Source organism: Umbelopsis ramanniana (genome assembly GCF_025399195.1).
Source record: "Umbelopsis ramanniana AG unplaced genomic scaffold K450scaffold_48, whole genome shotgun sequence".
NCBI lineage: Eukaryota > Fungi > Mucoromycota > Umbelopsidomycetes > Umbelopsidales > Umbelopsidaceae > Umbelopsis > Umbelopsis ramanniana.
Genome location: NW_026252134.1, coordinates 156,263 through 181,293, shown reverse-complemented (window position 1 = coordinate 181,293; position 25,031 = coordinate 156,263). Strand labels below are relative to the sequence as shown.

Below are 25,031 nucleotides of genomic sequence, written 5' to 3'. Positions count from 1 at the left end.
CGACACCTAGACGAATCAAAAAACTTAGTAGCTGTATACTTCAATTTGGAATGAGCTCAAAACTGTTACCTTTAGATATAGTGTTTGGAAGGGGTGTCACTCGCAATTGGTTACCAGCTGCACTTGCAATGAAAGAATTGTCACTGCTCATTGTGATTGTGAATATGGGGTTTTCGTGGGCATTTCGCAGACGATAGACCGGTTGCAATGTTGAAGCGTTTATGACTCCAATGGAGTTATCTTCTGCAGCGTAGGTCAGCAACGATCCATCGGAACTACAGCAAAAGACATATGTTAATATTTACATCTTTTACCTCAGGATACACTTTCTCAAACCCTCTGCCGGCTCCTTACCTCATGTTGAACGCAGTTATTGGGGATCTAGTCACACTGGCGGTCTTCCCTTTACGCAGCGTACTGTGTATCCTCTTTCCAAGCTGCCACAAGCATATGAAGGCCCCAGACTTGTGGTTAGAAGTAACATTTACAACAGCGTAGAGGTAGCCTCTCGAACTATGTCTGCCAAACCTAATGTATGGGTTTAGTCATCAGCAATTCGAATACCAACAATTGACATGAGCCGTACCTGCACGCAGCAAATGTACCAGCTGTTGTTTGATTCAGCATAGGACTCTCTATAACTTCAATCACTGCTCCAGTGCGTACGTTGATCAATCTGATCGTTTTTGGTGATGCAACAGCTAGAACCTCTTCGCCGCAGTGGGTTTGCAGGTCGACATCGAGAATTTCGCCAATGGTCAACGGAGGGAATAATCCAGTCATCGACGGATATCTAAGTACGGCTATCTTTCCATCGTTGAATCCAGCGATCAAGTATTTTCCGGAAGCGCTGAATCTGGTAATAGTCTATAGCATATTCTGGCTGTTAAGCACAACTGAAGCTTATATCCGAATTTTGCACTATAAAATTTTTGTTACCTGCGTATACTCTGACTGACTACTGCTGTTGATTCTGACAGCTAATCTCGGGACGATACTACAGCATATTTTCAATGAATGATCGGCGTTTTTATATTGAGCCCAGAACTACACTTACCTTGATCCAGTCAAATCAAGTATCTTGCAGTCCTTTCCTGCACTTGATGGAGCAGGAACGCTTAAGCCTACGGCTATGATGGATGAGCTCGGGTGCACGGCGAGAGATATATCATTGCTTCTAAAACTCTCCATGGACAATGACGTGTAAGGCACAAGCTTGTTTCCTTTGCCAGAAAGGTCATAGACATCCTAGATGTATTGATTGAATTGTCAAAGAATTTAGGACTTTCTGCCCACACAGAGTGACTGATAGTTGAAATGCTCTTACAATTCTATTCTGAACGCCAGAATCGTCGTAACTACTTCCTCCCGTAACAACTTGGCCTTCAGGCGTTACATCCACCACGTAGATGGACAGATCGGTGGTGGCGACAATGGATTTTCGTAGTGGCATGGAGAGAAGCACGTCAAACAATACAGGAGAACACCAAGTCACAAAGTGTTGGTAGGAGAAAGAACACCTAAGGGACACTTTTTCACTTCCATAAACCGACACACACGCGAAATGGCATTATATCCATCTGCATGGAAGACACTCTTCCCGTTCTTAGACCTTCGTCATAGCCAAACGAGAGCTAGAAGGTAGCAATTGAGTGCGCATGAGTCGACCCTTGCAAAGGACATTGACACCAAAAATCTCAATTTTTCTGTTTCTTTCGACTCCCTCGCGTAGAGAGGTGCTACTATTGCATATAATGGCGTTTTTTCAGGACTCGTAATCAAGCGTATTGTGCGCTATCGTAAAGCAACATGTTGCACGGATGGCTGACAAGATTGGCGAAAAATTCCCTTTTTGGGACGTATAAAGAGGATTTGCTGAATTAGTGAGCAAGTCCTCCTTTCTTCTACCATGTTGATCAAGATCCTCGCTGGCGCATTCTTATTTGCGCTTCAGCAACAGAATGTCGCCGCTGAAACTGATGCTTCTGTATACATTCCTAACATCGAGGGCAAGGTAGTCACTTTGGGCAGCGCCAACTTCACACAACAAGTGGAAGATTCACCAGACAGGGCATGGTTCATTAAGTTCTACGCGCCATGGTGTACGCACTGCAAAACTTTGGCACCTGTTTGGGTGGATCTTGCCAAGACACTGAAGGGAAAGGCTAATATTGCAGAAGTCGATTGTACCCTTGACGAACGTAGGGGCCTTATGATAACCTTTCGGAGCGTGCAGTCACAGTGGGCACTAACACACACATCCTTTTATCTAGCACTTTGCAGATCATATGGAGTAAGCGGATTCCCAACGTTGAAATAGTAAGTTTAGACATGTCCCCGTGTGTGCTTCCTCACGGTGCCAGTACTGAAACGATGGTTTTCCAAGTGTTGCGAAGGATACCTCAGTTGAATATCGTGGCACTCGTGATCACGACAGTCTTTTGGCTTTTGTCGACAAAGCCTCAAAGTAAGTGCAATTCAACACTTTTTTTAAATGTAAGGCAAAAGTTTCTAGTTGTAATAATACGTTTGCGCTAGGTCGCCTGTCACCCATGTGAGCGATTCTGAGTTGGCTGCTAAACTCGATAGTGATGAAGTCTCGCTCGTCTACATCTACGATAGCAAGGCAGACCACATTGTAAGTACTTTCAACCTGAATTCAATTTTGCATATTGGGGTCTTCTAACAATGCGCTCAAGGATACCATCGATAGTGTTGGTCAAGCATTCATAAATGACTTGGCTACGTATGCCACTTCGGACCCTAAAGCTTTGGCTCGATTTGGATTACAAAAGGAAAATCTTCCAAAAGTTGTATTGTGGAAGGGTGACAAGGCCATGATATACCCTGGCAGTGACTTTTCAAACGTTCCTGAAACCCGTGCTACCCTTCGAAACTGGGTAAACGATCGCAAATACCCGCTTTTCTTTGAGCTTGGTCCTGGTAACTCTAACGACGTTCTTCGCGGCAATAAGCTGGTGGTCTTGGCGTTCTTTATGCCTAGCCGAGAACTGGACGAGCAAAAAGCACTGTTGAAGAATATAGCTGAGAGCTATGCAAAGAATGTTGGCGATGAAGGAAAAGTCTTGTTTGTGTGGATGGACGGTATTAAGCATGCTCGTTATGTGTACAACGTGTATGGCTTTAACGGAAATGCACTCCCTGCTGTTGTCATTAGCGACCCCAAGGTAAATACCAAACACACTACATCGGATCACTACCTCCCGGGAACATGACTAATATGAATTTATTCATAGAACACACAATTCTTTGCTAAGAACATCGATGGAGAAGCTTTGGACCTTGTGCAAACCGATGAAATCGTTAAAGCTATTGATGATGCCCAATCTGGTCTTCTTAAAGCGAAATCAACCGTTCCCTCTGGACAGCATTTCGCAAAGTACATTGAAAAGGCTATGGTGGTTGCAGGAAAATACTGGTTCATCACTATTCCTGCCATCATTGTTAGCAGCGGACTCTTGATCATTCCTTTGGTCAAGTCCGCTCAAGCCAGCGATAAGCGCACTGATCCCAAATCCCAGTAAATCCATGTTTGTTTTAGAGCATTTGTATTGATTATTTGTTATATAGCTGAGGATGAATAGTTTATGAAGTTCCTTGACATTGCTTTTCTTTTTTCAATTCAATTATTTACCAATCAACCGCCTTAACTGACGTTGCAATTGATGTCCAAAGCGACTCATGAACCTTGTACCATGCTGTTTGGGTTGCTTTTCATTTATGGCCGTTTTATCTGCCACTCGGTAATAGCGATGCTGACCTAGGTTGGTAACAAAGGATTGATTGGCGACATGTCCTTCTGCTGCTTTGTAATTATCATCGGTAGTCAAATGAGGGTAGATCTTTCTGTAGTTTGTTGAAGTAGAGTCAACAAATTGCATGTTAAAATTCTCGTACTCTGGATGTTCAAGATAGTGGGGCCAGCCCATCCTGTCCTGGAACTTCCTATAGGATTCTAGACTGCATAATATACAAGATACAATGTGATTTGTATGTCTGTGAGGGTACCCATACGCTGACTGTATGGGATGGCTGTACGTTGTTGGGCCTGTCAGGGAACCTGAATTGTTATATCTCTCATAGCTTGTCACGCTCGGTTGATAATTTTCGTCATAGCCAGAATCGGCAGAGGTTGAAAGCCGAATGTCACTGGGATGCTCTGATATGCCAGTTTCTTTCGTTGAATCTGCTGGCGATGCGTGCGGTCTTGATGGTAACTCTCTATCATTAAATGGATTTAATTCTGTAGAACTGTTGATGGAAGCATTGGGAGACCACATCAAAAGGTCGTTGGTGAAGGTTGACAAGTGATTGCTATCTAGAGGTTCATTTCTGTTTGTCGTTCCAGGGTGTATGACCGAATTTGGGCCAGTGCATTCAATTATTATGTGCGGCACATGTATGACCATGATACATGCTCCGTGGGTAGAAGAAAAAAGGTACGAAGAATAGCTGATTTTATTGCAGTACTACGCTAAATTCTTAAGCATGATCGAAAGAAAATTTCCTGAGGACAAATAAATTTCCCTCCAGACAGAGCATTATCTTTCAAATTAAATGATGACCGTCAATTTCTGGTAAATGACCATGCGACATTAAAATGATTTATGAATCAGGCTCTGCAGCTATAAAATGCCAAAGCTTTGTGAAATCAATAAAACTTGAGATAAGTGTCTTCAAAATGATTCAAGCATGATGTTTGAGTGAGTGGCCACTCAGTGGAGAAGTGCAATATCCATTATGAGTGTCACGCCCGCGCAGACGTATGTGCAACGATGAAATGGCAACATTGTGCTCAAATTCGGTGTGCTGCCTACTGTTGAGACTTACCTCAAAAGGAGGTTAGGTGTCGCTCACAAAAGAGAGTGAGAGTTACACTCATCATTATGCTATAGACATTCATTGATATTTTCCTGTGTCTATACAACAAAAACTAGTTATAAAATCGAGTCAACTGGATGAAGGGGTTCAGTCAGTGAAAAGTTGGCATGTGCTGAGTTGCAACTGCAAATCCAATATGACCTCCATCGGAGTGTACGACGTTTGCACTCTCAATGGATCGAATCAAAACCTTTTTGGGTGACCTACTTCGACCGGCTGAAGCGCCTAGTTCATTTGATGCGCTTTTAGGAGAGGATAGGGATGAGAGAGAGGAAATAGTGAGCATTCCTCCAGAAGATTCTTACAATTTGGTTTACTGGGTGAGTTGTCTTAACCAGTCTACACCCTTCCAAACACAGCCATTACTCATATGCATTCATAGATCTTTGTTCTACAAGGAGCGGCCATGTTGCTTCCATGGAATGGTACGCTCTGATGGTTAACAGGTCTAGATCAAGGTTGATTCCTGCAACATGTCTAACGCTTAATATTGAATTTTTCAGTGTTTATTACCGCTTCCACATTTTTCGCCAGCCGCTTTGCTCAGACGCCATATGGAGAAACCTTCCAGAATTACTTTAGCACCTATTTCACGGTGTCGAATCTCGCGTTCTTTGCCTATGCTCTTTGGAAGCAAAAGAAGGTAAGTTCTCATAGAAAGTACCAAGCTGTGAGTATGATAGTATCTCATTTTGGATCACTCTAGGCAAGTGCTAACGCAAGAGTAGTATTGGCCGTACTTATCAACACTGTTGCCTTCACGATTATTATGGTCACTGTACCCATGGCTGGATTTTCAGGACTTTCTTATTTTTATTTCATAATGTTCTTAGTTGTCTTGACTGCGGCTACCACCAGCTTCTTTCAAATTGGTGTCTTCGCCGCTGCAAGTCGTTTCCCACATAAATATCTTCAAGGTGTCATGAGGTATGAACATTTCACAATGAAGTATAGGAAGAATGTTCTAAATCATATTAACACCTGTCTATTACACACAGTGGCCAAGGTCTGAATCCAAAATATCCATCCCGATTAAACATGTTAGCAACCCACTTACATTCATCTCTCTTTATTCCATCTCAACAGCGCTGGCAGGAACAGCTGTGGCATTGTCATCCATTTTGAGTGCGTTAGCGGCATCACCAACGACCAAACCAGATGAGGAAGCCATCCGAAAATCAGCTGTATTATATTTTCTATCAGCATTACTCATCACTGTGGTTGCGCTGGTTGGATACCTGGTCCTACTCAGGCAACCATTCTTTATGTACTATATGGCAGACCGACCCACTGGAAACTCTTTGTTACGAGATGAAGACAATAACGACGATGATTCTGATCCAGAAATGGTCTTTCAACCAGACGTGGCTATCGATCTTACCATCCTTGGTGTTCTCAAAAAAATCAAATGGCTCGCTTTCTCCGTCGCCTATGTTTTCGTTGTGACTATTGCCGTTTTTCCCTCCATCACGGCTCTCGTCAAATCCGTCCGTGCACATCCACCGGACTCTTCTGTTGTTAACGTTCAACTACCAAGAGTGTTGCAGGACGACATTTTTGTGGCATTCCACTTTCTCATTTTCAATATTTTCGACTGGGTGGGCAGAATCTTTCCCCTCTCCTCTTTGCTCAGGACAAGCAATCCCAAGCTACTTACGTTTTATTCACTTCTGAGGACCACCTGCATCCCATTGTTCTTGTTTTGTAATGTCGTGGCCGCTGACAAGACGTTACCGGTCCTTATTAATTCTGACTTTGTATACTTTATGCTACTGATCCTGTTCTCACTGACAAACGGCTGGATAGGCAGTCTGTGCATGATGGCTATTCCGGATTTGAGCAGCCTTGGAACACCAGAGGAAAAATCTTTGGGAGGAAGCATAATGAGTTTCTGCCTTTGTGTTGGCCTGGCCATCGGAGGAGTTTCAAGCTTTGTAGTTAGATCAATGGTTTAAAGTGAGTAGGAGAAATTAAAAAAAGCTGCATTAGAAAAATATCAACATGATGAAAACAAAGAAAGAAATGGTAAATTTGACTTCAATGCTGTTTGGGCTGCCATTTTTGACTTCGGCAGCATCTCGATGGTATATTGTCTGGACCACTACAACGTGTATAAACGGTATTTGGGGCTTAAACCACAACTTGTGCCATTTAACACAATTTGAACTTGAAATGGCTGACATTGGAAACCATAACAATTTGACCCCGAATCGTGTGCGGCGATTCGTAATCCTTGCTTCGTGTTGCTCGCGAATTTTATCTTCTTCTGTCGATTTGTTTGAGCGTCAAAGCAAGTAGAGACTAATTACAAAATCTTAGTGCCCATTCCTGCATGGACTATCCATCTTTGCAAGAGGGCCGGTATTTGTGACATACCCATGAACGGTGAAAATTTTTCAATTGGAAATAAAAGATAAAAAAAAAATTTTTTTTAACGGACATGGTACCGAAATTTCTATACTATGATGGAGTGGAGTCATTCACGGAAAAGCTATGTGCATCAATTCGCATTCGGCCGTCACCTCTTCTTGTATCATTGCAGGATATCAACAATTATAAAGTGCCAATTGGAACATAAAGGCCAACCTGCTATCTGCCTAAGCCACCGATCTCATACTTGAATGTTGGTCTGTCACTTTACAAAAAGTTGAACGGCAGCTAGTGTATTGTTTCTGAGTTTATAGCCTCCCGTGCTCCTTACTCGTCTACAGCATGAAAGGGTCTGGTGTGCTGTGACCTCCTAGTTAGTTTTAACTTCCTGAACTGTGCTTTCCAGCATTGTCGGGAAAGCCTACAGCAATAAGCCAGAAGAACCTAATTATCACATAACGTTAGAAGATATCCCTCTCTTTTATGGCTTACAGGAAACTTCTGAAGCTAAGAGTTAGCCACAAGCAACTTTGAACGATGAATCTCTAAATTGAAGTAGATCATGAAAGCGTGCATGTGAGAGGACATTATAACGACTGTCTACTGCCAGTTTGTGGAGATTCTCCGACATCCATCCAAACTCAATGTTATCAGTTGGTACTTCTTTACTCTAGAGTCGATAACAAATATGATAGCATGCGTAAAAACCACAATATCTTTGAAAGACCATAATAAATGAAAAACATATACTCATAGAACATCGCATTTCAGGCTATAAAAGAGGTGCAAATCTACGATCTGCCAATCCTTTTGAAATCCGATGATCCCATTTTGTGCTCAACTCCGTACCTGTCAAAGTCCGTCGTTGGGATTATTTTTTTCTATCGAGAGTCGCTTTTTTTTTCCACGCCTCAAAGCCAATGACAGCCAGACGTCCGAGTAGACACCTGGCATTCGAAACGCCAGAGCATTCTGTTCCTCCATCACCCACTTTATTTCCGGTCAATTCCAATACCCGCCTTCAAGATGGCGACGTGGACGAAATAGCACAACCCGAGCCTGCTATGCCACCATTGCCTCTGCAGCGACATGAGAAGCAGGCTCAAACTATCATAGAGTCTGTCACAGAGTCTTCTAGTGTATCGCCTAATGGCGTCTTGTCGTATCTATTGAGATTGCAATCCGAGAAGGCCAACACTGTTATCGACATGGATGACGCCGATACGTATGCCACAGGTTCAGCTTACGGCTATGAAATGCAGACACTTTCGTCCAATAGAAGAAATCGATCAGTAAATGATGGAACGGCAAGAAGAACCTCGTTGAAAGAAGAACAGCAGTTGAAAATAAAGGAGTCTATCGCTGATGTCCTTACTAAACATTCATTTCTATTGAAGTAAGTTTTCTTTACATGTCTCGGTTGAACACATTGATATCGCCGATCCAACACTAATTCAGTTGTTTCTGAAGGTTGAGCTCGGCACTGGTCTGCTACGGTGCCCCAGCTCATCGTATCGAGGATGCACTAGATACCATGAGTGAGGTGCTTGAAATCAAAGCGTCATACGCGTATTCGCCAGGCATGGTATGTACAGCTACTTGGGCTAAACTGCGCCAGCGTTCGTATTCGTTGGACTTACCACTCTCGCTGTTTTTATGAATAAAACAGATGATGATCTCCTTTGTAGATATGGCTACTCGAACCAGCGAAACTCACCATGTTCGCCAAAGTGACGGTTTCGATCTATACCGCTTAGAACTGGTATACCATCTTATGCGCAACCTTTGTTACGACAAAATCACCGTCAATGAGGCGTATCGAGACTTAGAAACCATCATGAAGCGTCCACCATATCACTCGCGACCTGTATACCTTTCCAGCTACAGTATCTCTACCGCTCTGGTGGCAGCAATCGCATTTCGAGGAAGCTGGTATGATGTTTTGGCATCCGCTGCAGGCGGTACTATCTGTGGTGTACTGTCTTTATTATCAGGAAGTCGGTTCACTACCTTTAGTAACGTATACCAAGTACTGGCATCTTTTTTGGTCGGATTATTAGCTAGAGGTCTACATAATTATATTTGCTATCAGGTACGAATGGACTGATTGTTATACATGTTCACAAAAGCTACGCAGCAGCACACTAAAACGCTTTTACAGGTCGTAATCCTCTCTTCCCTCGCTGTTCTACTTCCTGGTTTCCAGCTTACATTAAGTTTGATGGAGATTACTAGTAGATCTGTTAATTCCGGAACAACCAGATTGCTTTCTGCCGTCATGGATGCATTATTTCAAGCTTTTGGAGCTTGGATCGGCATATCCGCTGTCAATGCGTTAGAACCAGGTGTAGCACTCAACACTGCAAAATGTTTTGTACCCATCAATCCTTGGTTTTACTTCCTTGTCTTTCCACCGCTTTCTATGGCAATCAATGTGCAGTTCGGTGCTAGCTGGAGACACATGCCAATCTGTGTCGTTGTCAACGCAGCGGCATTTGTCGTGGTATATTTCATGTCAAGCGTCACTACAAGTAGTGTTCTACCCGTTGGTGTAGCAGGTAAAGTAACCTCCGTTCACTTCATTCTTGATTTAGAACCCTTTTACTCATACGATGTCTGTATAGCGTTTGTGATCGGCTTAATCTGTAATCTTTATGGAAAGTTCACGAATCACCTGGGATTCGTTCCAGTCATGGGCGCAGTGCTTATCCTTGTGCCTGGAAGTGTTGGTGTTAGAGCGGCATTGACTATGCTCATCAATAATCAGCTGGAACTAGGGTTTGAATTTGCGTTGCAAATGATCTTGGTTGCCTCAGGTATCACTGTGGGTCTGTTCGCATCCACCTTTATATGCCATCCTACTGGTAAAAGATCCGTACTGCTTGCCTTCTAAGCAAGATATCACTAAAGTAAACTAGATTGTAATTTTTAGAGCCTAACAGCATGTGTCTGACATTTTGTAAAAACCCCTTTATCTAATCAAAACGGTACAATGTATTATGGTTATATTTGTGTGTTCATGCTGGTTTTTTTTTGGGGGGGGGGAGGGGAATCGTCATGCTATCATGACGAGTTAGAGATCTCGTCCTTATTCTCATGCTTCTTCTCGTCCACTTCATCTTCGGTCACCGAAAACCCACGAATAAGCAAGTTGAAAATAGATCCGAAGAACAGAGCAATGACAGTGCATGTCAATGTAATGACATTGTAAGGCATACTAAAGTCAGGCGTAGGCAGACTAGCAAGTAGGATCTCAGTATAAACTTTGATGTTCTGTCTTGTAGGCGTATCTCTGCGGATGGGATTGGATGTTAAAAGGCGCCAGCAGCTTCATGTACAATGGTTAGATTAAAACTTGCCGGTTTGTCACTAGCTCGAGAACGGTAGAAGCTAAGTTATCGTCACCAGCCGGTAAAAGAGTGGTAATAACAGCCGGACTGAGGAATGATAGGTCAGTACTGGAAGGGATCCACTATAAAGTAATAGTGATATGCTTCTTACCCAACGTCAAATCCACGGTTAGCATCAGGTCGATGCTCAGTATATTTTAAGAATACCTTGTCAAACTCAATTGACACAGCGGTGACAGAATCTGGTGGAAGACGTAGCTTCATCTCCAACACCTGAGGCCTGGATCTGTCGACAGCAGGTTGATAATATAGGTCCTGTACAATATCTAAATAGCCAACCAAGGTTACTAGCTTTTTCCAATTGATCCAGGTATACACACATTGCTCCAATCTTTACCATTTTGATCAATATGATCCTTGCCCAAAACCGAAACTTCCAAAGTATGTAGATACAGCTTGAGGAACCAAGGAACAGAGTCGAAATAGCTTATATCTTGACTTTCATTCATGTTGTTGAAGATATTGACTGTCACGCCTCCTCGTTCATGGCCGTAGCCTGTCATATACTTATGCGCATACACTCTCGGCTTTGAAGTTTGCAACGCTATGGGTATTATCCAGAAATTAGTTGAGTGCTATCATTGCGGTGATCAAATAAAAGTGATGCTTACGATAGGAAAATTCACCCTCATTCCACGTCATTTGCAAATTGAGAGGTTCGGTATCTAATGCGAGGTACATGAGATAATGATGTTGTGCAATGCGGGTATGCAAATGACTTACGTTGAGAAAGGTTGTAGACAGCTATTGGCCGCTCAACTTGGGCGGCGGTTCTCTCAATAATGGTATCATAAGATGGAGTTAACTGGTATTCATGTTGTTCGGATGGTAGCAACACAGTAACAGCACTTCTATCCGAAACGGGACAAGCTGATTGTATCTCGCGACCAAATAGACTTGAAAATGACCAGTCTAACAGACCCAAAGCTTCAGTCATGGCATACAAACGTTCTTATATCGCAAATCCCAGTATTTGACTTACCTCGTCGCCCACTCTCACGCACAGGATCAAGAACGGACGTCACCGTTTGAACCAGCTCCAACGACTGGCTAGTGCAATTCGCATCCTATGTATACTAATTAAGGCGAGGCTCTGACTAACTGACAAATATATATGTTACGATGCGTACCTGGCATACGGGTCTGATGTGAATAGCCATAGAGTGATAATTTGTGTCGTATAATTTGTGCGCATTGAGTAAGGTTGCAATACCGGCCTGTGGTGAAGAAAGTTGGCACAAAAGGATGGAGGCGAAGTCTATGCAGCATAACATTTACCTTTGACTTGCATGGAAGCAGTTTGATCCAAGGCGTCAAATTTTCGGTACAGACATTTTCATGCGGTAAGATTCCGTATCGAACTTCTGCACCTTCTCTCATCCTTTCATCATGATTGTAAGAGTTTTTGGCCCCTTCGGGACGGAATGACAATTCTGGCTGTGAAGTCAGCGTACCATCAATGAAATTCAGGGACGCGCAAAACAATCCAGACAGTGTGTTTGTCAGAGACCGCCAATTACTTTCGATGCTTGTACAGAAAAAAATGGACATGAGATGCGCTTTTCAACACGTTTTCATACGGTGCTTGTATCTAAAGCTCACCTATCGTCTAATTTCATCCACGCCCATAACTCGACACCTGTTCCTGCTGATTGGGCTACCGGGTATCCCCAATCCTCATACTGCCATCTTCCTTGCGTAAATGTAAGATGAAGCTCCTGTACGCGGTGATGATCGATGATTTGCCCTATTGATTTCGGGAATAGACCATAATGTGCGTCTGCATATGATAATAAAGACGAGATATAATGAAAGTATCGCGTCAGTTATGGACATAATAACCATCATGGAAACGTTTGATATCTCTTGGCGTTCTTACATCTTCCGTCTTTCTCATCAAGGCCTCCAGCGTCAACAAGAGTGGTGAATTGGAAATGCGCAAGTAATTTGCCGTCTTTGAGCGGTGAGATTAGAAGGTCTTCTTGAAATGAATCTTTCTGGCTACTTAATTTCGACTGCACTGGGTACGCTAACGCCAGTAAGAGAAGTATACACGAGGGCAGCTTCTTCCACGGCATGGTATCAAAACGATGTACTGTTTATTTTAGAATTATTTTGCCCAATATACCAAAATTATTGTCACGATACCAGAGCAGAGAGCCTGAAATTTATTCTCGCAATCATTAGGAGCGGAACCCAGATCATCCATTTTCAGCTCAGTTCGAAGAGATGGATCCTGTCGGCAAATTCGGCTTTACAAACTGAATCCTGCCACAGTCAGCAAGATTCTCGCAATATCCACAGTCGCCAATCAATACTGTTTACATTGATGTCACCGAGGAAGGGCTGATGGAGGTTCTCATGACGGACCTCGAGATGAAGCCTTTCTAAGAGAGCTTTTTGAGCTTCAAAACCTACAGACCTATACAAACAATTACAATTCAACAGCGTATATTCATCGATCGCTCAAAGTAGCATCATGAATACAGACTCTGATGACCAGATTCCTACCTGGTCTGAAATACTAGAAGAGAGTGGCAGTCCCACTCCCATCGGTTAAGATGAGAGCTGCTGTTGGCATCAATAGGACTTTCGCGTCAATCAAAACAGAGATCGTGTACGAAGTTGAAGCATTCACGAACACGCAAAGATCACAGAGAGCTGCTGGAATATTGAAAAGAGCCTTAAACCCAGATGCAGTGCGATATGAAGTTCCCAAGAACATTCTCAATACACACCTGGTAGTGGAAGAAATTGTTAAACAAGCTGGAGAAATAGCGGGCTTCGCGAACCTTATGTTATACCGCAACGACTCAAAGATGAATACCTTGGAACTGGTGTTCATATCACCAGACACCGCAAAAATGGCCATCAACGAAGGAGTAAAGATCCAGGATATGCTCATCCATGGTACCCCCTATGTAGATGAGGCTCGTCGCCCCCTAATCAAGGTCAACCTCAGAGGTGTCAAGGATGATTTTTATGGAAGACGAAGACGGCTTCATTCCAGCCTTTTTTCAAGGTGCACCCAAGATATGCTTTCATTTCTAAGATCAGAACAAGCCCAGTGGATTACTGAGCTTCCCTTCCAAGTCGACTGGCTAACAGAAGCTTTGGAAGATCCTTGAAAAACTGTTTCCACAACCATCACAATACTCGAATCGTGGGAATTGATTTAGGAGAAGTCTGCACAGCGGCGGCTTGTGCCATCCTTATTGATAGCGATACAGCTACAGTGATATATTCCAGTAGTTCATATTATGTATGCTTTAAAATTGATCCCGCCAATGCAGTGAGAAACCTGGTGGTAAAAAGGAAGGCGCTTTACCAGCCGGTGTTGAAACAGAAAAGGATGATACGACAAGCAAATCAAAGAAAACCTACCTTGCCGAAGCGTCGAGTTCACGGCAGCACGGCGATAAATATGCAGGCCAAGATAGCTGAATATGACAAGGCAGTGAACGCCATCCTTCGCATGGTTGATGCCCACATTGGACGGAAAAAAAACACCGGAGGAAGATGTGGTGTTTGCAATTGGTCTTGGTGGCTTCAACACTAAAAGTAACCTACGCAGCTTACATACATCGTTTGGCTCATCAACAAAGTATGTCAATGTCGGATTTACTGCGTGAAGTTGAAATAATCCAAGTATATCGTCTCCAAGGTGCGAAGTCTTGGATATCTGGTCGTCGGTGTGAACGAATATTACACATCGAAAAAATGTCCATCCTGTGAAAACTTTGTAGGAGCTGTGAGACTCCGGCGGCTTCACTGCCCACGTTGCAAAAAGCCATTCACAGAGACACCTTAGCAGCACACAATATTGCTAGAGTCATTGTCGGTCAAATGAAAAACTATTGTCGCCCAAGCTATTTCTTTGTCCAGCCATTGATGAGCCTCGCAATAGACGAGTGCCACAATAATAAAATTGTTACGTTTTGTGCCTTCTTCAGTGTGAAGTATAAATAACAATTTTTCTATGGTACTGATATCTCTAGTTCTTTCTAAGCCGAGCGTTCGTAGCTGGTGATTAAGGAAATCGACACCACTACAAATATCCTTGATCTCTCCGAACAACAAATCAGCCTCAGCCAAGATAATGAGAAAATCTCGGAAAAAGTAGGTATTTAAGATAATGCAAAAATTTAAAGCTTAAGACAATACTTACCGTAAATTATGAGATGTGCACACTCGCCTTCCTCCTGGCTGAAGCTCTTGACCTTGGTTTTCTAAAAACAGGTTCGATTTTAATGTCAGATCAAAGGCTTTGAGTATCCTTCAGGATCGCTCTGTCACAGATGTTAACGGCCGCGTGGAAAGTGCGCCTACCCTTTAGCCTGCTTAAACATCAATGACTACTGAAGAATTTCTAAACCAGTTACTTCCACTATTGCAACAAAAATTAAATGAACAACCAAAAGAAAACGTCCTGGACGGACTCATCCGACCAGCAAAACCCAACAGAATTACCCTGGTTCCAGCTCATGGAGCAAACAAGGCAGGCACTACGCCTATACAAGCAACCGCCAAAGAAGTCATCAGCTTCCCGAGACTGGATAACCGACTATCATCCGTCTCTATCAAGAACTTGCTCCGAAACAACGATGGTGGAATACTCAGACCTCAGCAGATTGACACAGAATTCCTCTCCTTCTTTCCAACAGAAGCCACGCAAAATATTTCTAAAAACACTGTAGCATTGTTGAAGGTCCCTTTTGCAGACAAGCTGAGATTAATTGCATACGCGCATGAGCCACAGTGCGGCTGATAAGCCAAAATAATGGGAAACACTTTTTTTGAAGTATGTATTTCAGAATGCAAGCAAATTATGATGAAAATGTAGTTACAAGTGATATAAAAAGGTATTCTATGCAGCTCCCAACAGTCTAAGAGCAAGTGCTTCTTGGTCAGCAATGCTCTCTGGCTGCTCGACCTCAATGAGTTTAGCTCGCTTTCTACTTTCCTCTTCATCACTACTGTCGTCTTCAAACCACTTTGGCTCTCTCTTTTGTCCTGCTCCCTGCGAAGGTGATTCATCTTCTTCCATGTCATCACCGGATTCGTCGCTACTGCCACCGAGAACAGCGCCTGCTTCATCTCCATTTTCTAGTTGCTGATAGAAGGACAATTGGTTAGATCAAACCAGATATGAGCGCTTGACATAACTGGGTTTATCATTCTTACCTCGCGTTCTCGAAGCTTCTTTGCTAAACGTTTCTCTCTTCTCTTTTCTTTGGCGACTTGTTTGTCTTCTATATCTGCCTCCTTCATGACACTGCCTTCTTCTTCCAAGAACTTAGCCTTCTGAGTAGCTGCATCTCCGGCCTTCAAGAAAGATGCCTCATCTTGCATCTCGTATAAAGCATGAGGCTGAAAAAGTTGAAAAATAATGATTAGCTTTTGAATGAATACATTCCCTCTAGCAACTTTATGGTTCTTACCTTGCCCTCATCATCGAAAATGATGCGCTCTCCCTTAGATTGCTTCTTGGCCAGCTCCTTCTTAGAGAGATTGAGCTGTCGCTTAGAGGTTGGCAGCATTGGCTCATTTTCCTCGTCTGATTCCAACTTGTGGTCACGACGCTTGATAGTAATGAATTCATCATCTTCACCAGCCTCATTGTTCAATAAGTCGTTGTCATCTTCATGGTCCACAAGCTTGTTGTAATGCTCAGAAAGAATATTTTGATTCTTTCGTAAGAACATCTTTTCAATTTTGGATGTTGGCTTGGTAACCTAAAAATGAAATGTATCAATATCGGATACATTGACAAGCAAATGCACTGTATAAACGATCATTACCTTTGTCGTGGGTGCAGTCTCTTCTTCATCATCGCTATCTTCTTCTTCGCTGCTTGATTCGTCCGCTGCAACGGCTTGTTTTGCCTTCGCTTCTGCACGCTGAGCCTCCTTTGCTGCTGAAGCTTTCACGAATTTAATCTTTGGAGCACCAGGAAGACCAAGAGACTGTGCATACTGTTCAGCAGGAAGTTCATGGACCTTGAAAATATCCTTGTTCTTTTGCAGGTAGACAGAACGCATGTATGCAATAAAAGCCTATTGAAAACAGTTAATACACCGTACAACTGCATACCAGTGTCAAATCCCAAATACGTTACCTTTTGGCCCAAATACTTGATTTCTGGGTCCTGGAAACAGAAACTTTGAAGCTGATTCTGAATGGACTGCTGCTTACTGGCTCTAATTTTGACTTCCTCCACAGGTACTTTCTTTTTCGCAAGCTCGGCTTGCATTGCCTCCTTTTCGCTGGGTAGAAGGAACATTAGCGCTGAACCAGCGGCATCAAAGCGGGCGGTACGTCCAACGCGATGAATATAAGTATCAGCATCTTCTGGGCAATCCAACTGGATAACCCAATCAACAGCCGGGAAATCCAATCCTCGTGCGGCGATATCTGTGGCAAAGAGAACAGCATTTGCCATTGAACAATATTTTCGGAAAATCTCTACTCGCTTTGTCTGCTTCTGTTTTCCATGAAGGTGCAACAGTGGTATACCAGGATGAAGCTTACAGAACGCTTCATACACAAATCGAGTTTGGTTGCAGCTCGAGATAAATACCACAATTTTGGACTTGAGATGCGTTCTAATGAAAGAATACAGAATATCGAGCTTTTTGGGGAGTTCACATACGAGGAAATTCTGTGATAGCTTTTGAGGGGTGCTGTGGTCGGCTTTCTCGTGAACCGCTACATATTCTGGATCCTATAGTGAAAAGACCTGTCAGCATGTTGATACCTACTGTCAGCAAGTGCACAAGTTGAACTTACCCGAAGACTTAATCTGGCTAAATCCTTCACTGATTTGGTTTGTGTTGCGGAAAACAAAAGTGTTTGTCGTTGCTTTGGTAAGTTCTCGACAATGGCATTGAGTTCTTTCTGGAATCCCATATCAAGGATACGATCGGCCTCATCTAATACTGTGGTAACATGTTAGTCGACCTCTTTTGATTTACCCCTCCCCTCTCATAAAAATGTATATGATGCGTACCCAGAACTTGTAAATTATCACAATCGAATCCTGCAGTCTGATCCATATGCTGCAATAGTCGACCAGGTGTTGCTACTAGAATATTCATTTTCGCTACTCGTTCCTGTTCAACATTCAAATCTTTTCCGCCAATAATCAGACCAGCTGAGAGCATATGCTGCTTTCCAATCTTTTTGAGCACTTCGAAAATTTGTACAGCAAGCTCACGAGTTGGAGAGATCACAAGTGCTCCAAGACCATCTTCTTGGTTCCACTTTGCCCTATACAACACCTCCAAGATCTGATGAAACCCAATTAGCCTGATATATCAACTCATTAAACGTTGAACTGCCTAACAATTCTTACCGGGATAAGGAAGGCTAAAGTTTTGCCACTTCCAGTTTTTGCCGCACCAAGGACATCACGTTTGGCTAAACCAAGAGGAATGGCTTTTCGCTGAATGTCGGTTAATTCTACAAAGTTGGCACGCTTTAAACCTTCAATGGTCTTTGTTGATATTGGTAGTTCCGAAAACAGTTTGCAGTTGGAATTCGTTTGCTAATGGAAGATATGAATCGTTAGCTACGGTTACAGGGTCCTGAGTAGGTGGAAAAAGTCGGAATGGTCTTACAGGATCAGAAGCCTTCTTTTCTAGCTCTTGAAGTTCCTTCTCTTCATTTTGTCGCTTCAGCTTTCTCTTGTTGGTTGGATGCACCTTGACTTGCTTCTTGGATTTGGCCATGGCGAACTGAATGAACAATGTCTTTGAAGCACTGGAAAAAAGAGCCTTGAAAAAAAAAAGTAAAAAGGCCAGTCACAGTCAAAAACCCTCCTCGGTTAAAACGCCGACAAGGTCAGGTTCAATGGAACAAGCTCCAATAGATGAACAACCAACACTGGAAACTGATCTTTTCTCCACATCAATAGAGACAGACATCTGTTTTTATTTATTTTTGTAAAAATCATAATCGAATGAAGGGAAATAATTCGTTGCAGATGGAAGAAAATGTCGTTCAATAATAGGATATCACTATTGTGTAAATTCAGACAAACGAGAAGAATCCAACTTGGCGGCAGCAGCTGTATCAATAAACCAAGTTGCGGTACCAGATGAAGGATGAACAAGCTGACAAGGCAATCCTAGCTCGGGGTGTTCAATGATCTTCTTCACCATGTCCTGCTTGCCTTCGCCGGCTGTTACGAAGGCGACATGGTGTGCGTGATTCAAAACAGGGAGCGTCAATGTTATTCGCTCCTTAGGTGGCTTTGGTGAATCTACAATGGGAGATACCCATTCAATCGTTTCCTCCAATAATTCATGTCCAGGAAACAAAGAGGCAGTGTGGCCATCTGGACCTGTCAATTCGCGTCTTGATTAGCAAGGTGGTATTCAACAAAGCAAAAGATGACTTCAATGTATAATTTTACCCATTCCGAGAAGGATCAAGTCAAATACAGGGAACTTGACAGCATTTCCTGCAGCAAAAACGTGCCTGAGTTGATCCATATAATCCTCGGCAACATCCTCAGGAGATAAGGATGGATTGATGGCGTGTACAGAGCCTGGTTGGATCTGTTCTGCGAGAGCATCGAGAAGTTGCTTCTTGACTTCGAGGTAATTAGAATCTTCGTGATCAAGAGGTACACATCTTTCATCGACAAAGAAAATTTGCCACTTCGCGAAGTCAATTCTCGGATTATGCTTTAGTGTAGCCGACAGTAACTTAGGCAAGGATCCACCTGAAATAGCAATGGTAAAGCGATCGTGCTTTGCAACCGCTTCAGCCGAAAGCTTCTCAACATATTGGTCTAAGGCTTGTGAAAGCTGATCAGTGGAAGGAAATGTGTAGACGGTTGTCATTGTGTAGAGTAGATTGAAACAGCCCCTCTCCAAACTGGGAAAATCGCTCTGACGTTCGTTCCATCGGGACTGAAATCCCCAAATTTCTATCCTCGGTCGTTTTGCCTTTGTCTTGCTTGATTACCATGCCATCCACTACATTACCGTCAGCAGAAGACAAGAACCTGGTCAGACGCGCTGTACCCACCTCAGTAGGTTTCTCCATCCTCATGCCATCAACCCTTTCTTCAAAACTAATGCCGAGATTTAGAAAATATTCACCGCCGGTGTTGCCCGGCTCTTCCTTGCTTATCCCAACCCGCAAAGCTGGAATTACTCAAACATATGGGGAGCTGCCGTCTTCTTGAAAGACAAGGCAAAGAATGATTCTTATTTTATTCGCATCATTGATTTAGAGGTAAGCTCCTTGCTGCGCTGATGAACATGACCGTGCAGCAAAGAGCATTTTCTCATGCATATGGATGATACATAGAACCATAAGGGTGTAATATGGGAGCAGGAGCTGTATGAAGGATTTCAATACACACAAGAACGACCATTCTTTCATACTTTTGATACCGACGTGAGTACTTCGTAGCTTCGCTTAGGTATGTTTCTCCGACTCACCCATGCCCAATTAAACAGGATTGCCAAGCCGGTCTGCTATTTGTCGATGATGGTGAAGCAGAAACGTTTTATAATAAGCTCATCAATCGACAGATGCTGGTCCAGAAAGGTGAGTTGTCGCAAATACGAAAGCCACGCCTTGCAAACTGACTCATGTTCAACATTTTAGGCCCTGCAGTCGAAACGCATGTGCGGAAACCAGCAGCCATGAGTGCTATTGAAAGAGCCAAAAAACCAAAAGGAAGGGTAGACAAAAATTCTATAGGACTACCCTCCGACTTTAGGTAAGCAATTGCAAACTTTAGTGTGTGTATTTTATACTATCGTTTCTGACCATTACATAGGCATTTGGGTCATATCGGATACACGCCAGAGCAAGGATTTAGCGTACAAAATAACTCTCCAGAATGGAATGGTATTTTTGATCAGCTGAAGGCTCTGGGAATATCGGCAGACGAAATTAATCACAACCAAGAATTCATCAAGAACTTTGTTGAACAAAGAGGAGGTCCTACTGCTACAGCTCCTCCCTCGAGAAATACAGGTGGGCCACCACCTCCTCCTCCGGCACCTATGAGGCAATCCAATGCAACAGGTATGGCAATGCTTTTTGATCGTTTATGTTTTCATTGCACAAACTAAGCAGTGTTTGTGTTTAAAGGTCGACGTCCGCCTCCTCCACCTCCACCTCCAAGAAAATCTGGTCGTCCGGCTAGTAATGCTCCATCGTCATCACCAAGCACCCCACAGCCAAGCTTGCCTTCCAGAAATCCACCGTTACCAAATCGAGGCACAGCTTCACCAGCACTTCCAGGTCGCCCAGGAGCAGGTGGTGCTCCCCCTCCTCCTCCACCACCACCCCCACCTGGTATGAATGCACCTCCACCGCCTCCTCCACCACAGGCTAGCCCCAGCATTCAAGAAGCGGTACCAGCAGAAGTCTTCAGCGATGGACGGTCGAGCTTAATGGCTTCCATCAGAGGATCTGGAATTGGTACTCTACGCAAAACAGAAGGACCGCGTGAACCAAGTCCATTGGCGGCAGCAGGATATGAAACAGGCAGTGGTGCGGCCGCATCTGCAGGAGCGGCCACTGGAGGAGACCTTGCCAGTAGCTTGGCCATGGCTTTGAAGCAACGAGCCACAGCCATGCAATCAGATGATGAAGACGAAGAGGATAACGAAGAATGGGAGGATTGATGGGGTCGAAAAAAAAAACATTAACTGGCATATTTTGTGCATAATTCATTGTCTTCTGTTCCATTTTGAACATGCTATTTCTGTTTAAGACGAGCAGAGGGATGGCGATTTGTATATAAAAAATATCTTGCACTTGAACGTCGACGATGTGAAAGAATACAACCAACGAACTGGGAATTGACAGTCAATAACTGATTTGGAAATTTTAAAACATGAACTGAATTTAAGCTGCTGAGCTTTCTTACCCGTCCCCCTCTTTCGAAGTATTGCGAATGTGGGAGCCTGACGAGCAACTCGTCTTACGTGCAAACACAAAGTACAAAAAGAAGGATGGTACCTTGTTTGCCACCAGTCGACGAGTAGCATGGCAGCAAAGTGGATCGCGCCAGCTGCACCCTGCTGTGCCATATGGTGACATTCAAGGTGCGATTCTGTGCCCATTTCCCCAAAGATCAAGCGCTATGCTAACTGTCTTGCTCATTTATAGTTCAGATGCAGTCGCCGGCAACTGATAAGAACGTCAAGCTAAAGATCGTCACCAATCCGCCCGATCCTAAAAGCTTTGTGTTCATGTTCGAATCGTCTCGAGCGCTTGCGGAACGCGAAGCAATCAAGGCTTTCGTCAGTGAATCTATGGCGAGAGCACGCCAGTTGGCTGGGGATAAGTCTGCAACTCCTGCTTCTGTTGCTACGCTGACAAACGACTCACCTGTAAGCTCTGTGGCCTCGACACCTGCGCCATCCACACCAACAACTACCTTGACCCCGTCCAATGGAGCTACTCCAGCCGCTCTATCGCCCAATCTCAATGTATCAAGACAAGAAGAGATAACGAATCGACGACAATTGCTTTCTACGAACAAAGAACTCCACACTTTACATTCAGAGCTAGTCATCAATGGCAAAAATGTGACAGAAGAGGAGTTCTGGGAAAGTCCATATGTCCAAAAGATCCGTCAGGTATGGCCATTTATCTGCATGTCTGCCCTATTTGCTTTATTCGAACAGACATTGATCACTCTGTATATACATTGCAGCAAATGAAAAAAGATGCAGCGTCGAAAGAGGGTCAACAGAAAGGAAAATCTTCCAAAATGGTGGAATTGAGACCGGGCCAACAAGAAGGAAGTGATGTCAAATATACACTGACAAGTCAGATTATTCATGATATCTTTGCACAGTACCCATCAGGTTCGAATTGCAGTCCTTTTATGGATCATACCATTGTTCAGAGACTGACATTATGTTTTCGCATCATTCTTCTTGATTCAAGTTAAACGAGCGTATGATGCAAATGTTCCTGATAAATTGTCTGAACACAACTTTTGGAGAAGATTCTTGGCGTCTGAATTCTTCCATAGGACTCGGACTGGCAATCGTTCCACCAATGCAGTTGCAGATGATGTCTTTGATAAATGCTTGAGAGAGGAAGATGCAGGTAGGTACTCTATTGATTCGCTATTGCATAATGCACATTTACTCAACCTGGCCTCCCATCCATAGAAAATCTCAACGCACCTAGTCTGGCTGAATACAATCACTTCAAAAAGACGATTGATTTGAGTGCTACTGCTGAAGATCATAACGAGGTAATTTGGATCTGGTTTATAACAGAATAACCACCTTCTTGAAAGCATGTCTCACTATTTCATGTCCGCATGAACGTTCATAGAGTGGCAATGCGCCAGATTTCACTATGAGGCCAGGATCGAAGAATTTGCCACTTATTCGAAGATTCAACCGACATGCGATGCGAGTCTTGGAAGTTCCAACGTAAGCTATTTTATTTTTTTTGTTTCGTTAAGTGCGATTTTCCAAGTATGCTAACCATGCTTGCTTTAGAAAAAGGCGGAGAGATGCTGCGGATGATAAAGAGGTTAGTTGGATATAACTTATTGGGCTGGATAGGGCAATGCCAACTCACTGTAATTCCATATCATCCAGGACGATGTCACCAGCGAAATCATAATAAGTGATCTTATGGATGAACAACCATTTTCTCGAACGGTCCTTGACATACAAGATACGCGTCGCTACTTTGAAAGTCAAAGTCGCAGCCAAGATCAACACCCACTTGCGAATGGCGTACGTGTACCGCTGATTGACCTATCATCAAACAATTTGACGCTAAATATTTCTATGTGCTTTAGAATGCTTCATCTATCTTGTCGTCCTTTAGCGAACAATTCAGTCATTTTGAGCCAGATCTTACAAAGGTACTTTGCTTTTTTTGAAACACTTGAACTTGTAAGCATAAGTAATGTTGACGAATCATTTAAGCAACTGATGACACCTCGTGCGGCGGTCAACGTAACTGGCTCATTAACAGAAATTATCAAGCACAAAAATATAAACCAATCTATGGATCCAGGTTGGTTTTCGCGCACACGTGTGATTATAAGTGCCGTTGGAAAGTCATAACCACCCCATTTTCGCAGACTTAAAGCTACCGGCGCAGGTTCAGCAGAAAATGATAGATTATCATAGCACCACTAATGAAATATTACGGCACTTCTGGTCATCTTTTGTGCCCTATAAAGCAGAAAAGAATAGACGCATGGTTGACAGTCTTAAACGGCAAAAGGACAAGATGTCTGAGGTACTGATCACTGCCAATAGCTTCAAAGCCAATCTGGACGCCGTTAAACATGTAAGTAACACTTAAAAGCTCTCCAAATTCTACATTAAGCTTAAACTCTGACAACCATTTCATTTCAGGCTCTTAGTCCGGTCATAAAGGCGGTGGACACTGCATTGAAGTCTGCAGAAAAACGACCACCTCCACGGAAATGACCCCGCCGATGTGACTTGCAAAAGTGGATAAAGGGCAATTTTTCCAACCTCACCACAACTCATTGGAATGATCAAGAACAGCGACCTTCATGGAAACCAGTGATTCAACGAGTCTTGCTTCGATCTTAAACAAATATGATCAATTCGTTAACGAAAAGCTGAAACCAGATCTCAAAGCAACCCTAGACGCTAGAGATTCGCTTTACGATCTCACCTCCGAGTAGTCTGTATTATTATGTAATTGTAAAAAGAACAAAAAAAAAAAGAAACCTCTCACCATGATTCTAAACGACGCTTTGCGCATGCTTATCCTTTGTATAGTCTAAAGTTGAAATCGCAGATTGAGACGATTCAAAGCAATGATTTAAAGGAAATGAAGACAAAGGTCGATTTGGGCTCCAATTTCTATGTTCAAGCTAAAATGTAGGCTGCTTTCGATTACTTGCATGAATATGATATCGCGCATACGACTGATAGCCTTAATCTTTTGTTAGTCCCGATACCAAATTTATCTATATCAATGTTGGATTCGGTTTTCATGTTCAAATGACACTGAAAGAAGCTTTGGAATTCATTGAAAAGAAGACCCAGCAACTACAAAATCGCGCCGAAAAACAAACCCAGGAAGCGGCCAAGATTAGAGCCAACATCAAATTGGTAAGGCCAGCTAATATTTACTAGAAACGATACTACCCCATCAACAGGCTAATTATTGGTATAACTTCTGCAGGTCATGAGAGCTATACAAGAGGTCTTAGAACTGACGCAAGACGAAGAGTAGTATTAATCACCATCCTCTGATAGATTTTATCTCACCAATGAGTATTTACAGCCAGCTGCTGGCTGTGATATTTGTACATCGGCATTCATTATCTTCATGACAAGCAAGGCTTTTTACCTC

General features: G+C 43.1%; 12 protein-coding genes across 12 annotated transcripts; 8 read left to right on the top strand and 4 right to left on the bottom strand.

The window, feature by feature from the left end:
* Positions 1–31: 31 nt before the first annotated feature.
* On the bottom strand, positions 32–1,681 carry K450DRAFT_251577 (uncharacterized protein). The gene is made up of 6 exons (XM_051590742.1): positions 1,328–1,681; positions 1,058–1,248; positions 940–997; positions 587–867; positions 355–528; positions 32–275 (listed from the first exon to the last, which is right to left on the bottom strand). The coding sequence occupies exons 1-6, from the start codon at positions 1,451–1,453 to the stop codon at positions 41–43; spliced, it is 1,065 nt and encodes a 354-aa protein (XP_051442600.1). The 5' UTR covers positions 1,454–1,681; the 3' UTR covers positions 32–40.
* Positions 1,682–3,696, top strand: K450DRAFT_251574 (uncharacterized protein). Its single transcript, XM_051590741.1, has 6 exons — positions 1,682–2,201; positions 2,274–2,319; positions 2,387–2,467; positions 2,539–2,638; positions 2,700–3,188; positions 3,258–3,696. The coding sequence occupies exons 1-6, from the start codon at positions 1,910–1,912 to the stop codon at positions 3,543–3,545; spliced, it is 1,296 nt and encodes a 431-aa protein (XP_051442599.1). The 5' UTR covers positions 1,682–1,909; the 3' UTR covers positions 3,546–3,696.
* On the bottom strand, positions 3,648–4,430 carry K450DRAFT_201101 (uncharacterized protein; the record flags this gene model as incomplete). The annotated part of the gene is made up of 1 exon (XM_051584654.1): positions 3,648–4,430. The coding sequence occupies one exon, from the start codon at positions 4,428–4,430 to the stop codon at positions 3,648–3,650; it is 783 nt and encodes a 260-aa protein (XP_051442598.1).
* A 645-nt stretch (positions 4,431–5,075) lies between these two features.
* On the top strand, positions 5,076–6,928 carry K450DRAFT_282521 (uncharacterized protein; the record flags this gene model as incomplete). The annotated part of the gene is made up of 6 exons (XM_051593438.1): positions 5,076–5,222; positions 5,285–5,327; positions 5,406–5,545; positions 5,609–5,829; positions 5,901–5,908; positions 5,989–6,928. 6 exons carry the CDS (start codon positions 5,076–5,078, stop codon positions 6,855–6,857), a joined length of 1,428 nt encoding a protein of 475 aa, XP_051442597.1. The 3' UTR covers positions 6,858–6,928.
* Positions 6,929–8,528: 1,600 nt separating this feature from the next.
* On the top strand, positions 8,529–10,567 carry K450DRAFT_290127 (uncharacterized protein; the record flags this gene model as incomplete). Its single annotated transcript, XM_051593560.1, has 5 exons — positions 8,529–8,668; positions 8,743–8,857; positions 8,942–9,364; positions 9,434–9,830; positions 9,897–10,567. The coding sequence occupies 5 exons, from the start codon at positions 8,529–8,531 to the stop codon at positions 10,163–10,165; spliced, it is 1,344 nt and encodes a 447-aa protein (XP_051442596.1). The 3' UTR covers positions 10,166–10,567.
* Positions 10,251–12,824, bottom strand: K450DRAFT_251553 (uncharacterized protein). Its single transcript, XM_051590740.1, has 11 exons — positions 12,562–12,824; positions 12,285–12,462; positions 11,961–12,210; positions 11,813–11,899; positions 11,665–11,749; positions 11,406–11,594; positions 11,294–11,347; positions 11,020–11,226; positions 10,774–10,948; positions 10,632–10,709; positions 10,251–10,564 (listed from the first exon to the last, which is right to left on the bottom strand). The coding sequence occupies exons 1-11, from the start codon at positions 12,758–12,760 to the stop codon at positions 10,336–10,338; spliced, it is 1,731 nt and encodes a 576-aa protein (XP_051442595.1). The 5' UTR covers positions 12,761–12,824; the 3' UTR covers positions 10,251–10,335.
* Positions 12,825–13,158: 334 nt separating this feature from the next.
* Positions 13,159–14,006, top strand: K450DRAFT_251549 (uncharacterized protein). The gene has a single exon (XM_051590739.1). The coding sequence runs from the start codon at positions 13,244–13,246 to the stop codon at positions 13,808–13,810; it is 567 nt and encodes a 188-aa protein (XP_051442594.1). The 5' UTR covers positions 13,159–13,243; the 3' UTR covers positions 13,811–14,006.
* On the top strand, positions 14,007–14,453 carry K450DRAFT_251548 (uncharacterized protein). The gene has a single exon (XM_051590738.1). It carries the CDS (start codon positions 14,202–14,204, stop codon positions 14,415–14,417), a length of 216 nt encoding a protein of 71 aa, XP_051442593.1. The 5' UTR covers positions 14,007–14,201; the 3' UTR covers positions 14,418–14,453.
* A 1,007-nt stretch (positions 14,454–15,460) lies between these two features.
* Positions 15,461–18,428, bottom strand: K450DRAFT_251545 (uncharacterized protein). Its single transcript, XM_051590737.1, has 9 exons — positions 18,302–18,428; positions 18,037–18,228; positions 17,692–17,971; positions 17,472–17,620; positions 16,801–17,406; positions 16,484–16,738; positions 16,124–16,417; positions 15,867–16,052; positions 15,461–15,795 (listed from the first exon to the last, which is right to left on the bottom strand). Exons 1-9 carry the CDS (start codon positions 18,410–18,412, stop codon positions 15,550–15,552), a joined length of 2,319 nt encoding a protein of 772 aa, XP_051442592.1. The 5' UTR covers positions 18,413–18,428; the 3' UTR covers positions 15,461–15,549.
* Positions 18,429–19,491: 1,063 nt separating this feature from the next.
* K450DRAFT_251541 (uncharacterized protein) lies at positions 19,492–21,379 on the top strand. Its single transcript, XM_051590736.1, has 7 exons — positions 19,492–19,722; positions 19,782–19,928; positions 20,004–20,093; positions 20,156–20,246; positions 20,307–20,421; positions 20,482–20,732; positions 20,799–21,379. Exons 1-7 carry the CDS (start codon positions 19,657–19,659, stop codon positions 21,335–21,337), a joined length of 1,299 nt encoding a protein of 432 aa, XP_051442591.1. The 5' UTR covers positions 19,492–19,656; the 3' UTR covers positions 21,338–21,379.
* Positions 21,380–21,582: 203 nt separating this feature from the next.
* On the top strand, positions 21,583–24,470 carry K450DRAFT_251531 (uncharacterized protein). The gene is made up of 13 exons (XM_051590735.1): positions 21,583–21,760; positions 21,825–22,297; positions 22,375–22,528; positions 22,611–22,775; positions 22,841–22,926; positions 23,010–23,110; positions 23,186–23,213; positions 23,282–23,422; positions 23,488–23,553; positions 23,618–23,708; positions 23,776–23,987; positions 24,056–24,353; positions 24,452–24,470. The coding sequence occupies exons 1-12, from the start codon at positions 21,610–21,612 to the stop codon at positions 24,128–24,130; spliced, it is 1,743 nt and encodes a 580-aa protein (XP_051442590.1). The 5' UTR covers positions 21,583–21,609; the 3' UTR covers positions 24,131–24,353; positions 24,452–24,470.
* On the top strand, positions 24,220–24,811 carry K450DRAFT_177614 (uncharacterized protein; the record flags this gene model as incomplete). Its single annotated transcript, XM_051584269.1, has 3 exons — positions 24,220–24,353; positions 24,452–24,553; positions 24,625–24,811. The coding sequence occupies 3 exons, from the start codon at positions 24,220–24,222 to the stop codon at positions 24,809–24,811; spliced, it is 423 nt and encodes a 140-aa protein (XP_051442589.1).
* Positions 24,812–25,031: the final 220 nt, after the last annotated feature.